This window comes from Ursus arctos, unplaced genomic scaffold (assembly GCF_023065955.2).
Source record: "Ursus arctos isolate Adak ecotype North America unplaced genomic scaffold, UrsArc2.0 scaffold_10, whole genome shotgun sequence".
NCBI classification, from domain to species: domain Eukaryota; kingdom Metazoa; phylum Chordata; class Mammalia; order Carnivora; family Ursidae; genus Ursus; species Ursus arctos.
In genome coordinates, this window is record NW_026622764.1 from 50,181,722 (window position 1) to 50,196,201 (window position 14,480).

Here is a 14,480-nt window from a genome sequence, read left to right on the forward strand (position 1 = left end):
GGTAAACTGCTTGTAAATAATAACAGGAACTGGTCTAAAGAAGAGCAATTAAATATACTGTCTCATTATTTAGCAAGCAGAGAGAAGAGAAGAGATACGACCAAAAACTAAAACAATGGCAGGCCATTTGGATAATTAATCCTGTCTGTTTAGACATAAAGACGCACACTCAGTTTGTTTCTAGGTTTGAGTATGCATATAAATATATATTCCAGTATCAACCAAAATGGATTTAGGAACATCAGGAATGGAAGGAGAAGGTCGGATAACATCTATTCTAAGTTTCTATATGAAACTAACATCCAATTCTCAAATGTGTAACTTTATTTCTGAGTCTTTTTTTTTTTTTTTTAAGATTTTATTTATTTATTTGACAGAGAGACAGCCAGTGAGAGAGAGAACACAAGCAGGGGGAGTGGGAGAGGAAGAAGCGGGCTCCCAGCAGAGGAGCCTGATGTGGGGCTCGGTCCCAGAACACTGGGATCACGCCCTCAGCCAAAGGCAGATTCTTAACAACTGAGCCTACCCAGGCGCCCCTATTTCTGAGTAAGTCTTATTTCTGCTACAGCTGAACTCTGAACTGGAGACATAAAGTTATACATTTCCTGGAAAATGTTTGGTCTGGGAAGGACCAGATGTTGCCTTGTAAACTGTAGCCAAGTATTTTGATTATTGTTGGGATGTTAGATAATATATTTCTGTTCATTTCTAACTTATTAACTATAGATATTCATTCAATAAAAACTTATTTGGTTACAATAAAAACAAATGAATTATTTGTGACAGTTCAGAAGAACAACTCCATTTTTTATCAAATAGCTTCAATGGCCAGTGCAATTTAGTATATGTGAGTGCGAGCATACACAAACATATTAATTGCCTACTGTGTATCAATCAGTATGCTAAGCTGGGAATAGGAAGACGAACACCAGAGTTGGGGAAGTCAGTGGGAAGAGAAGAGCATATGGCTAAAACAAAAATAGGGGTTAACTTTTGTAGCAGTCAAGACCAGTTATGAAAATCATGAGTAAAATTCCTTTTTAAAATTCTATTTTGGAAGAAACTTAATTTAGGCCACAATCTTGACCATTGGAAAAATATGACCTTTCATCTCTATGACATATAAGAAATTGAAATAGAATATAAGAAATACAAATACAATAGTATTTACTCTTAGGCCTCAATCACTCTAATGAAAAGAGGAGCTTAATTCACAAGGAGAAGAAACTAATGTTTAGAATAATAAGAGAAGCAGAAGCATAGTTAATTAATTTTCCAATTATCGTTATGGACAGTGACCAACATTCGGTCTGTTGCTATGACAGATTCACGGCTCTGAATGACCTGTTTATTTTAGAGCAATGTATTTGTTTTAGCTTAATTAAATTAATACATTCATACCCTTTCAAAAGAAGTTGAGGTTGCTTGCCTACGTTGGTTTGCAATCTTCAAAATGTTCCTATAAACTTTCAAGAATCTAAGAGAAATATGGATTATTCATTCACACATCTAAACATTTCTCCTTTAAGGGAAATCACAAAAATAACCACATAAAAGAGTAATTATTAATCAGGTATCAATGGAATAGTTTGTGGAAATTTTTTATCTTGTGAATTGGCTCTTTACAGAGCAACACAGCCGGCAGGAACCTACTTTTCTTTCCTACCTTGCTGGATAAAAATGAAATGTAAACAGCGAAGTTTTCTTCTGAAGATTAAAAAAAATCAATTACAAATAAATCCTTTTCTGATATGCTTCAGTGTTTATGGGCACACAGATTTCCTCATTGTTCATGGGAGTTCCAGACAGCAGCTAGATTAGATTAGCTGGGGACCAAGTCATTTCTAGAGTGTCCTCTCACTTTGGTGCCCTGTTTCCATGTTTCTTTCCATGCAGGGTTGCGTCTACTTCTCACCACTGTTAAGTCTGCATGATTGGGACATAAGAAAGTTGGGACAGATGCATCTCTACTGGGTGTGTCATTTACTTATCTTCTCTAGGCTACAGGTCTTGGCCCCACGGTAACGGGCTGCATTTTATATCAGTATCTCTGCTTCCTTGGTAGCATGTAGAGATGCTGCGGACAATGGCAGTGAAAGTCAGAACAGATGTAAAGGCAGTGCTAGAAACTGATTAATGCTGGAGGTTAGACAACGAAAGCTGATTGTGTTCTCATGTTGTGATGTGAGGGACCTGCATATATAAGCACTGACCAAAAAATGGGCACATTTTAACTTTTTCACTCTCTAGACGGATAGATTTTTTTTTTCTATTATGAGAAATTATTTTAGCTATTTAAACAATGATATTTAAGTTTTGGGGCCAGCAGTTTCCACGACTGTGGCACATGGAACTAAATTTATACCTGAATATGCACCTTTAAGAGGGAAGGTAATTTGAGCGGTACCTGCATATGTCTGTCACCTTCTTGTCCAATCATGTTTCTCCATTCCATTAGTGATCGCTGCAGATGCTCAAGTCCAGTTTCCCAGAGCCTGATGCGACCTCCCATATCTACAGTAACAACACCACCTTTGCCCCACTCAGCTAGCAGTGCATCTGTGTCCGAAATAGTAGATAGCCATGTGGTATAGGGCGAGAGAGATTGCGACCTGATAAGGAAATTACAGTAGTCAGTCGATTGGTAGTAATTCTGGTTCATTAAACTTGCTATAAAGAATTCTAATAGTAAGCACATTAAAAGATACCAAGAGATTCATCTGCAAGAAAAAAATACACAGTTATCTATTGGTTATTTGTGCTTTTCTGTATTTGTGGACTCCCGATGATACTAGCATTCACTGTCAGAAGGAAAAGAACTCTAAACCAACTCATGTCTCATGCACCGGCAATGCTGGACTCACTCCTTAGGGCTCCAAGTTTCAGTCTGAGTGCTGAAACTGAGGTCTCGTTTATGGGCTTTAACTGCATTTGTATTTAATACTTCGCATTTTCTAACTTAGGAAGTTACAGGAATTTATAACAAGGAATTTATGTATTTCTCATATTACATATTTCATACATACATATTTCCTTTGTTATATATTCATTTCTAGAAATGCAGCTTTTGCCTGTAAGTCAACTACACACTTCCTTTATCTGAGTATAGCTCTCACTATACAAAAGAAACAGATTAGAAATTCTAATTACCTGTGTTGGCTCTCTAAACACATCTGATATTTTCTATATGAAATAAATGGTCTAAAGGGATAGTCTGACCAGAAAATAAAAACATAATAAACCACAATGTAGATCTGGGAAGACCACAAAACCACTATATGTTGGGTAAAATCTTATAATATCCTAAAGAATTAACCAGACTACTCTGACCTTTCTTTCCAGTCCGCCTTAGTGGATACTCGACAGAGAGTGATGGAGCTAGCTACTCTGGGACACACAAGTTTTAGAAAATGTTAATATGAAGCGGATAATAACAGTAGGATGGGTGCCGGGGTTTCAGAACTACTTTACAGTTTTAGGAGGTCTCAGAAGGTAACATTTGATATAATACAGGATTTATCTCCTGGTGCTCTCTCAAAAATATGTGCCTTAGGAAGAAATTAATAGGTACAGATGGTGAAGTAAAGGGCTATTCCAGAACAATGAAATTTATCTACATGAAACAATAATGTTTGAGAGTCTTCCAAGAGCACTCAAGATGTAAGACTGTGAAGTACTGTATTTACTGGCTAAATGTTTAACTCTTCATACCATGAAACTTGAAATTTATATGGGCAATTTCTTCAATATGTCAAAAAAAAGTGCTGAAAAAAAAATCACATATTTACTACAGTTTGCTCCCCAGCTCTAGAATCTCTTCTTCACCTTGTTTCAAATGCAACTTCCCCTTAATACATAACAGCAAGGTCATTAAAGAGCACAAAGAATTATAGTAGAGTGAGGCCCAGATCTCCAGACACCCACAGATGAGAGCTAGGCAGTATCATTTCACAGATGCAGATAAAACAAAAATTTGAGGAAAAATACTCAAGTTTTACTGAAGGCAAAAGTGATGTATTCATTTTGGCCCTGTAGTTACATACAGTGTTACTGTATTTTCTGTTATTTGAAGTTAGCCATCAGATGGAAAATTCCAGCTATCTAGCAGAATGCTAAATTTAAGCAACTAGCAGGAAAACTGAAATCCAGATGGGTTGTTCTCTTGGACTGCATATATGCCAAAAATGGCAAAAGCTAATCTCAAGAGAAATTCAGGATATACTGATAATGAACAGACTCCAAATCACATGGCACTTGAAATATGGCACGTCCAAACTGAGATGTTCCAAAAGTGTAAAATACATGCTGATTTCAAAGACTTAGAAGAAAAAAGGAATATAAAATATCTCATTAAAATTTTTATATTGAATATGTGTCAAAATGATACATTTTATATTTTTAGAATTAAAAAAATATTTTATTTATTTATTTTAAGGAGACAGTGTGCATGGTAAGATGATAATGTTTGAAATACATCGGGTCAATAAAATGTTATTAAAGTTAATTTCACCTATTTATTTTTCCTTTTTAAAAACATGGCTAATAAGGACTATACGATGACCTATCTGGCTTGCACTCTATCTCTGGTGGGCAGTGCGGCTCTGAATGACGGCATCGTGATGACCAGCTGGCAATGGCTCTTTACACAGCTGCTCTGCCAGATGTTCCTTCCATGGCAGGTGTCACATACGGTTCACACAGAAAGTTGAAAGAGAACAATGAAATAAAAGCCAGGGCTAATGAGAGAGAAATTAAGAGAAATACTGGAAAAAAATTATTAATGCTTCAGAAATGTAAAGAATAAAAAGCTGTTCTTTGCTTTTGTTGCTTGAACAAATAGTATGTTTTAATAAGCATATACTTCATACGGAATAAGGAATTTCCCCAAATGACTAAAAGCCATTCTCCGTTAAACTGACACATTAAGATGCTCTAAGAAGGCATACTTATATATGTTGTAACAACTAAACCTATTTTTTTGAGTAATGCTTTGATTATTCATATTTTTGGAACCTGATTAAGGGTCCTAAGAAATGAAACTGTTTCGGAGTTAACTGTGTACTGTCACACTGGGCTAGTTTCTTCTAGGGCTTGCAGGAGTGGCTGGAAAGTGGCCTGGTGATGCTGTGGGTGTCTGTTGTGTCTCAGAGTGGCCATGGTGTCAAACTAGGCCAAAGTAAAAGATTAGAAGAAGGAGGCGCTGGCTGGAGGTGGAGGTGGGGGTGGGGGTGGGGTGGGCGGGGGAGGGGGGCAAAGTAAGGAAGAATGAGGAAGCTAGGCCAAGTAGACCAGAGCAGGTGTGTGGTTCGGCCGAGAGAGGGAGATCAGGCATGGATGCATCCAAAAAGGGGCAAGCTTCTGGTGAGGACACTGTGATCCTCAAGGGTAGAAACCAAGCACGTAGTTTTCCTTCTGTACCCTCAGTCTAGCTGGTTTACGTACTTTGCTTCCATCACTGGACAATAATAGAAGCTGTGAGTGGTCATGAGTTCCATTCAAAATCTCTGGAAGCCTTTAGCTGCTGTAGAGCCTTCACAACATTTTTAAAAACCATTTTAAACAAATGCTATTTAAAGTCCTTTGACATTTTGAACACATTTACCTCCAAAAACTAATATATAAAGTTAATAAATATGGTGGCTAGAGCTCAAGAGTATTATGCTAAGCAAAATAAGTCAGTCAGAGAAGACAAATACCGCATGATTTCATTCATATGTGGAGTTTAAGAAACAAAACAAACAAGCAAAGGGGGAAAAAAGAGAGAGAGAAAAACCAAGAAACAGACTTTTAACTGTAGAGAACAAACTAATGGTTACCAGAGGGAGGTGGGTGGGGGATGGGTGACATAGGTGATGGGGATTAAGGAGTGTACTTGTGATGAGCACTGGGTGTTGTATGGAAGTGTTGAATCACTACATTGTGTGCCTGAAACTAATATTACACTGTATGTTAACTAACAGAAACTCAAATAAAAACTTAAAAAAAAATAAAGTTAGTAAGGATGAAAATTTCTGCAATACTGAAAACGCTGTTTCAGATACAGAAAAATTTATCATTGGGATAAATCAATGAATAGATCAATGGTAGAGAAATGAAGCCTCGAAGACTGTTAGACTTATACCTATATAACGTTTGAACATTTTTCCCAAATGAAAATAAAAATAGCAGAAAAGCATGCAGAGCAGCAGCAAGATACAAGCCAACTGCAACTGGGGGGGGGGGGAAGAGCTTGCTATTTCAGGAGGCAAAGCACACATTTATTCGGAGTGCTGGGTAAGACCTGACTTGCTTTTGATTTGACATACGAACTGAGAACAAAGGTGAACGTGGATTACCTGGGAATAGGGATATATCGGAGTTTCTTTGATTGAAGATCAGTGATTTCTATATAACCAGCTGTTTGTGGAGGGGTCACATCTGCAAACAAGTCATGACAAGAGCAGGGTATTAAATTACTGCACGATGCCAAAATAAGGCCAGAAGAAAGCATGAATGTTGCTAAAAGTGGAATAAAGTTACCAGTAGCCAAAGGGAGAGCTCTGAGACCCACCTGACAAGGTCCTGGGCCAAGTCTAGTCTCTAGGGTTTCATTTATCAATGAAACACAAAGATCGTCAAATATATGCATATTAGGCCATGATTTTTTACTGTCAGAAAATGACCTAAGTTCTTTTCATTGTCTTTGCTAGCTTCCCAAGATGAGACGTTTTAGCACTGACAGTTTATTGAAAAGATGTCATCACCCAATTCTGTTTGTCCTTCCTCGAAAGTCACAGTGACAGTATAACGTAGTGGACGCAGCAACCACTTTGTAATCGTACTGGCCCGGTATACAATCCTGGCTCTGACGTTTCTGAATCATGTTTTATGCTGGTCAAGTTAGTTATCTCGCTTCTTTTGTCATTTGTAAAATGTGGGTAACAACAGCATCCGCGCATCATAGACATTATTTTGAGGATGAGATGTACTTAGTGACTGGAAAGCACTTAATCAGTAGTTGCTCAGCACACAAGTTACCTGTAATTTTCAGGGCCTCTGAGACAGGAGAGGGTGAGGTGAGGATGGGCCCGTGGGGGTGAGGGCCCTAGATCATGGAAACGAGAGGGAAGGAGAGGGTATGACATACAGGGGCCAGAGCCCCCACCTCCAATTCTGGAGTTGTTTCCCAGCCAATTCCAGGGCTCTGCTGACTTCCCTTCCAAAGCTCTGAGTATCACACTCATCACTGCTCGCCGCCACTGCTGTGTGCCAGAAACCCTGCTTAGTCTTTGTGGACAACAAAGATTCATGATTCCTGCTCGAGTGAGGAGGAAGCTGAAGCTAACAGAGGTGCGATGATAATGTGACCTGCTTGAGGCGACACGACACGGCTGGAGAGTGACAGAGATGGCTTTCAAACCCCGGCCTTCCTGGCTTTGAAATCTCTGCTCTGCCCACCACTCCCCACAGCTCCTGCCTAAGCTGACCCTAGGATAACGATTTTTTAAAACAGCCTCATTTTAGAAGATATTGGCCGTTAATGTCTCTTGAAAAAAAATCTCCCCTACACAGAACCCATACTTTTTAAAGATTTTTGTCTGTTGTCTATCTTTTATTACAACTTCAGGTTAGCATGAGATATCCAGGATGTTCACACTGAATTTACCCAATGTAGTTTACAAAAAATAAGAAACTTGGCATTTTTATTTCATGTTTGCAGCCGGAGGTTTCTGAGTAAACCCTCTGAAAAATTCAAAACTCAAAATATGTCTTATTTATTCAACAAACATGGTTAGGCTTACTTTGCACCAGACACTATACAAAGCACTAAGGAGAGAGAAGATGTGATTCCTGCCTCATCTGAGGAGGCCACAGCAGAAAGAGGAACGTTCCTTAAAAAAAAAAAAAAACAACAAAAAAACCACACATAGCAAAACAAAACCCACCGTGGGCCTTTGGGGACCCACGGGCCTGGGGGTTAGGTATGAGCTGCAGAGCAAGGCAAGGAGGAGTGCCAGAGGTCAGGGGGTTAGGAGGAAAGGAAGGTCACTTCCAGGGATAGCAGAGGGTAAGAAAAGAGAGTTACTATGGTAACCTGACCACCCGGCTGGACTGGCTGTCCCTAGATGGCCATTTATATACAACAAGCATGCTTACCATCAGTCACACACAGCCTGCATTGGAAATGCTGCCTGGGATAGGAGGTCAGTCTTGGATAAAGTTTTGCACCATCTATCACTTTTGACAGTTCCTGCTGCTAAGACCCAGCCGAAGTAGGTTGAATTATTTATAGACCCAGGTTCTTGGCCAAAAATGACCAGTTATTGAAGCGGTTGGGATGACTAGAGCTGCCTCATTAACCGACTTACATTTTGGCTTGTCACTCACGGGCGCTTTTTTCATAAGTAGTAGTATTAAGCTGAGCTGTGGCCACCAGTGCTTTCAGACGGCCCGTGAACGCAAAGTAAGCCAACTGATTTTAAAATATCTTTTCTCCCACTGTGCAAATTAATTCCATGGCATAAAGAGGGTGAGAAAATGCAGTAATGGCTGTGTCTATTTCAAGAAGGGGAAAGCAAGAATTTTACTCCTGGTGCTAAAAAATATTTTCACGTATCAGAAAAGGCACTTTGTGGCTATAAAGCACTTTTCAAAGCAGTATTAAGGGAGTGGTGGTGGTGGTGGTGGTAATGGCGAGCACTTGAAAAATAATCAGCACTGATGTTTACTGATTTGAAGACAAATCAGCTCAGAATACATGACTGAATCAAGGAAGTGAACACCACGGCCAGATTTCCCTCCAAACTTGGCAAAATCCTTGTTTATCCTTTTTATTTATTTTTTATTTTTTTACTTTTTAAATAATTTTTTATTATGTTATGTTAGTCTTGTCTATCCTTTTTAAATGTTTCAACGCTGTAGGGAGGACAGAGGCTCAGTAAGTTTCCTTTACACTTATAATCCAGGTGGATTTCAAGGAGAGGTACAAGCTATGCGTGAGGACGAGTTCACTAATGATGGAAGGGAAGCCATGGCTGAGTGTTTGCCACACAGCTCCTGCGAACAGCGGGGGCAGCTTATGTGTACGGCACCAAGGTTAGGAGGAGGTATAGAAGTTGTCAGACAAATCAACCGAGAGCACATTCGGAGGGAAGATGAAATTATATTAAAAAATTCACTCCTTTTAGCAACGTAATTTGATGTACATCTGTTAACTACCAAGTTCAATGCACTTCTGTGTTCACAGATTAAGACTAATGTGTGCCTTGCAATCCTGCCAATGCCAAAAATTTGAATTTACTTAAAGTTCAAAACACAGAGTATCACTTTTAATCCAGAGTTGTTTTGTGTTTGAAGAGCTCAGGTCTGTGATTAAAAAAAGAAAAGAAAAGAGAAAAGAAAAGAATAGAAAAGAAAAGAGAAAAGAAAAGAAAAGAGAAAAGAGAAAAGAAAAGAAAAGAAAAAAGAAAGCAGCTAACATTTAACAAGAAAAAAAAAAAAAAGACTGGAAGAAAGTAGTAAATCTCTCCCTGTGTTCATTAAACAAAACTTATGCCATCTTTGTGAAAGCCATCAGGAGAATAGCTTTAAAGCTTCTACCGATTTCTTTAATAAAAGGCTGATATGCATTAGTTCCTGACTAATCAGATGGCTGGATTCTACCTACTTAAAAAAGACAAAAACAAAAAAAGTTTTTTATACCAGTGTCAGCTCAAAGATTGCTTCTTAACCAGAGCAAAGATATTTCTTATGCCATAATCTTTCCTCTACTACTTTGGAAGTTATATGCTTTATTCCTAACTTACTGACACACAAACTTAGTATCCTATCTTTCCTCCCGAACAATGTAAGGCACTTAGAACACTTTAACATTAGTCACTCCTCTCCTAACTTGCGGATTATAATTGTCTCATAGTTTTGATATATGCTTCTTAAAATTTCACAAACTTTTGTTATTTTTGTTCCTTATAATTAACGCTTGTTAGCCATATATTTACTACTTTCTCATGTATCCTCATCTGAACTGGTTGATCCTTAGGCCTGTGCACAGCTATTCTCCTGGGATCTCCCTTCATCATTCTCCTAGGGATTTTTTTTTTTTTAACAGCACACATTTATAAAATTCTTCCTACGTGCCAGACACCATTCTAAGCACTTTATATATATTTTAAATATTTAAGGAATACTACTTAAACAAATGAGGGGAAATAAAACTCCTAACAATGAAGAGAAAAATGGTAAAAGATATAAACAGGCAATTCTCAGAAGAGTAAATCACAACATATGAAAAGATTCTCAAAGTTATTAAAAATTAGGGAAAGATAAACTGACACCACAATAAAAGGTCTGATCCCTACAAGAGTCAATAAGGATGGGGAGCGTCAGGACCTCTTTTCTGCGGCTGGAACAAGGCAAGGAAGCACTTTGGTAATTCTGCTCTTTGATATACACCCTATAGACTCTCAGCAGGTACACAAGGAGAGAGGTACAAGGGTAGTCACTGCCCCCTATCTGTAATAGCAAAAGTCGGAAAGAACCTCAGTGTGCACCACCAGAGACCACATGAATAAACTATAGCGTTCCGCGTGGGAAGTAAATGATTGAGCTATCAATATGGATCATCTCCTTTGACCAAACTCTAGTCAGGCTCTTCTGGATCCTCTTCCCAAATAGGCATCAACTTTTGGGCTTCAGTGTTCATCTCTGTACTGTTCACTTTTAGCAAGAGTCCTGCTAAGTCAGTTTACCCAGAACCCCCCACCCCTCACATGTGATCAGGTTCCTCAGCCTTCACCATCCTCGAGGTAAGGCCTAATCACCCTGGCCTGCCTTCAGCAAGAACCCTCCCAGGTCAATTTAATTGGAAGTCTTCCTTTTCCCTGATTTCCTCTTAGTAGTTTTGGTTCCACTGATCCCTACCAACAGTTAGAAGATCTATATTACCTGATTTTGACACTCATTATAAAGTAGTGTCAAAGCTAGAAAGTAATCGAGTGTGCTATTAGCAAAGGGATAGTCACAGAGATCAATGGAACACAGTACAAAATGCAGAAACGGACCCAAACGTATGTGGTCAGTGATTTTCAGCAGAGGTCCAGCTGCTGAAATTCAGTGGAGATAGGACAGATCTTCCAGCAAACGGTGCTGGAACAAGTGAATATCTGCATACAAAACAATGAGTCTCAATCCACACCTTGCACCATATAAGAAAAATTATCTTAAAACGGAACATTAAATGTAAAACCTAAAACTACAAAAACTTGTAGAAGGGAGATTTTCCCTTCATCAAAATGGGAGAAAATGTTGGAAAAGAATGTATCTGATAGATTTATACCCAGAATATATAAGGAACACAAAACTCTTAAAAAAAAAAAAAACCCAAATAATCCAAGGGCAAAAAAATCTGAGCCATTCACTAAGGAAAGTACACATGACAAGATGCTCAACCTCATTAGGCACTGGGGAAAATACAAATTAAAATCATAATGAGATATTGCTGCACAACTACTAGAACGGCGAAAGACTGACTATTCCAAGTACTGGCAGGGAGGCAGCAGAACTAGAACTGTCCTTCATTGCTGATCGGAATGCAAAAGGTTTTGTTACTTTGTAAAACAGTATGGCAGTTCTATCATAAAATGTAAAAATGCCATTCCTACGTATTCACCCAAGTGAAGCAAAGACTTATGTTTACTTAAAGATCTGTGAACAAATGCTCACAACAGCCTTATTCATTATTGTCAAAAAGTGGAAATGATGCAACTATCCACCAACTTGTGAGTAAACAAAGTGTGCACATCCAACAAGAGAATACTACTTGGCAATAAAGTGAACTATTGGCACACACAACAATATCAATGACTCTCAAAGACATGATATTAGGTGAAAGAAACCAAACTTGAAAGACCATATGTTGTATGATGCCATTTATATGAACATTCTGGAAAAGGCAAAATCCATAAGGACAGAAATCAGGTCAGTCAGGGGACAGGGAGCAGGTGGAGAGGCTGACCACGAAGTAGCATGGGGGAGATTTTTGGGGAGATGGAACTATTCTCTGTCAGTTATGGTGATGGTTACACAACTCCATGTGTTTGTCAAATTTGCAGAAATATACAAAAAAGGGTGACTTTTACTCTATATATACTGAACCTTAATAAGGACAAAGGCATATTTTAAAACTATCACTGTCTGATGCATGGAGAGTGGGTAGGATGGGGAAAGAGTGGAAGAGGAAATGTCAGGAGGCTGTCGATATTCTAGTGCAAGACGGTGGTGATCTGGATGTTGGTAACAGAACTCTAATCAGGTGGGTGGAATCCAAACATATGAGTAAGGTTGTATCAAAAGGACAAGGTAATTTATGATGGGATTAGATACAGAGGATGAGAGAGAAGAAGCATCAAGGTAGACTCCCAGGTACACTGAATTCTAGTACAGAATTTCTCGTCTTTCCTGGAATGCTGTCATGCCACCGTACCTTCCACACAGGGTTCCTCCTTTCCGAAACAACTGCTTCATTTGATTCACTCCCACTCATCTTTTCAAGGGTGAGCTTATAATCACCAGTCTGGACTGCAAGCTTCTCCTTTTATAGATTACCTTGTGAATATCCCCATCACAGCACTGTACTGAGATTGTCACTTTATTCACGTGCCTCATCTACCTTAAGAAATATTTTGAGGAAATGGTGATCTCTTTGGAAGGAACTAATTCTAAATATTATCATATAACCAGGACTTGTCAAACCCAGTAATAGATTATAATACATTTAGCATTATATTTATTAAGTCCACAGTGATAATAACGAATGTAAACACAGGATAACATGTTACTAACACTATGATGCAAATAATAATCAGTGGCTCAACGAGCAAACATTTTCATAATTATCCAGTATGAAGAAAGCCCGTGTGGTTCAGCGAGAAGAGCCCTAGGCTTGGGACTGGAAGACTTGGTGCAGATCTGGGCTCTGATGGTCACTGGTGGGGCGGCCCTTGGCATGCCATCATACTTCCCTTCGTCAGCCTCCCTGCATACAAGTTCGAGAGTACACTGACGACAGAATGGGGATTTGAAGATTAAATAAATGTATACAAGGAAAAGTGACTGGCTCGGGACCTGGCCTATGTTTCGCAGTAATAAATGTAAGAGGACTCACTCTGAGAGCACTGCTAAGGGGGTCCGTCTGCATGAGTCCCCGACCTTTCATCACAGGAATTTAAGAAGAACGTGGGCCCCATTTTCTATGCCTGATGGTCTAATAATTTTTAAAAGTCTCTTTGAAAACCTTTTCTAAGTAAAGTTATTGTATAGATTGTAAGGCAAAGGAAGAAGAGTTTTAACAGCAGTGCTTCCACCACACACTGCGAGAAACTGAGTGAAAACTTTCTGAGCACACAGGTACTCTTTTTAACTACTAGACCCTGGTAGAATTATTCACATTTATACAGAATAATAATGATAAATTAAATATTCCTACCAAAAGCAAACTACGTTTACTACTTTGGCAAATTAGGAATTGGTAAATTTCTTACCTTTTGGGTAGACATCTTTTAGAGGGACTTCTCCTGGGGGCAGAATCCTGACTATCTGATTGGTATCTAAAAGAGTCACACAATTGCTCTGTTTTGGAGTTTCACTTTTCTTCTTTCCTCCATAGAATGCTCTATCAGTGACACTTGGTTTATTCAAGGATGATGGCCTTTTCCAAGAATAGACTTCACTGGGTGACTGAAAGAAGGAAAAGATTAAAGTACTGAAATATAGGGGTGCCTGGCTCAGTTGGTTAAGCATCTGACACTTCATCTCAGCTCAGGTCTTGATATCAGCGTCCTGAGATCAAGCCCCATGTTGGGCTCCATGCTGGGCATGGAGCCTACTTAAAAAAAGAAAGTACTAAAATATAGTTGACCTTTGAACAACACAGGTTTGAACTGTGTAGGTCCACTTATATCTGGATTTTTTACAGTACAGTAAATGTGTTTTCTCTTCCTTATGATTTTCTTAATAACACTTTCTTTTCTCCAGCTTACTTTATTGTACATATATAATGTATGTAACATACAAAATGTGTGTTAATTGACTGTTTGTTATCAGTAAGGCTGCCAGTGAACTGTAGGCTATTAATAGTTAAGTTTTGGGGAGTCAAAAGTTATTCATGGAATTTTGACTGTGTGAAGGGGGTCAGTTCCCTAACCCCCATGTTGTTCAAGAGGCAACTGTACTGTAAACTACATTCACCACACCTGCTACAATGCAGCCCTTTAAGCCGATATGAGTGGTAAACTTGTATTTCACAAGTATTAGAAAATCAAATTAGGGGAGCCTGGGTGGCTCACTCGTTAAGCGTCTGCCTTTGGCTCAGGGCATGATCCCAGGGTCCTGGGATCAAGCCCCACATCGGGCTCCCTGCTCTGCTGGGAGCCTGCTTCTTCCTCTCCCACTCCCCCTGCTTGTGTTCCCTCTCTCCCTGTCAGTCTCTCTCTTTCTGTCAAATA

At 39.0% G+C, this 14,480-nt stretch overlaps 1 protein-coding gene across 4 annotated transcripts in view; it reads right to left on the reverse strand.

Moving 5' to 3' along the window:
* VWA8 (von Willebrand factor A domain containing 8) overlaps positions 1-14,480 on the reverse strand; it is a 336,953-nt gene that overhangs the window by 89,496 nt on the left and 232,977 nt on the right. For all 4 annotated transcript variants that reach the window (XM_026493342.4, XM_044381840.3, XM_044381841.3 and 1 more), the window contains 3 exons: positions 13,518-13,713; positions 6,336-6,417; positions 2,408-2,612 (listed from right to left, as the gene is read on the reverse strand). In XM_026493342.4, coding sequence (XP_026349127.2) covers positions 2,408-2,612; positions 6,336-6,417; positions 13,518-13,713 — 483 coding nt within the window. The remainder of the gene's footprint in view (positions 1-2,407; positions 2,613-6,335; positions 6,418-13,517; positions 13,714-14,480) is intronic.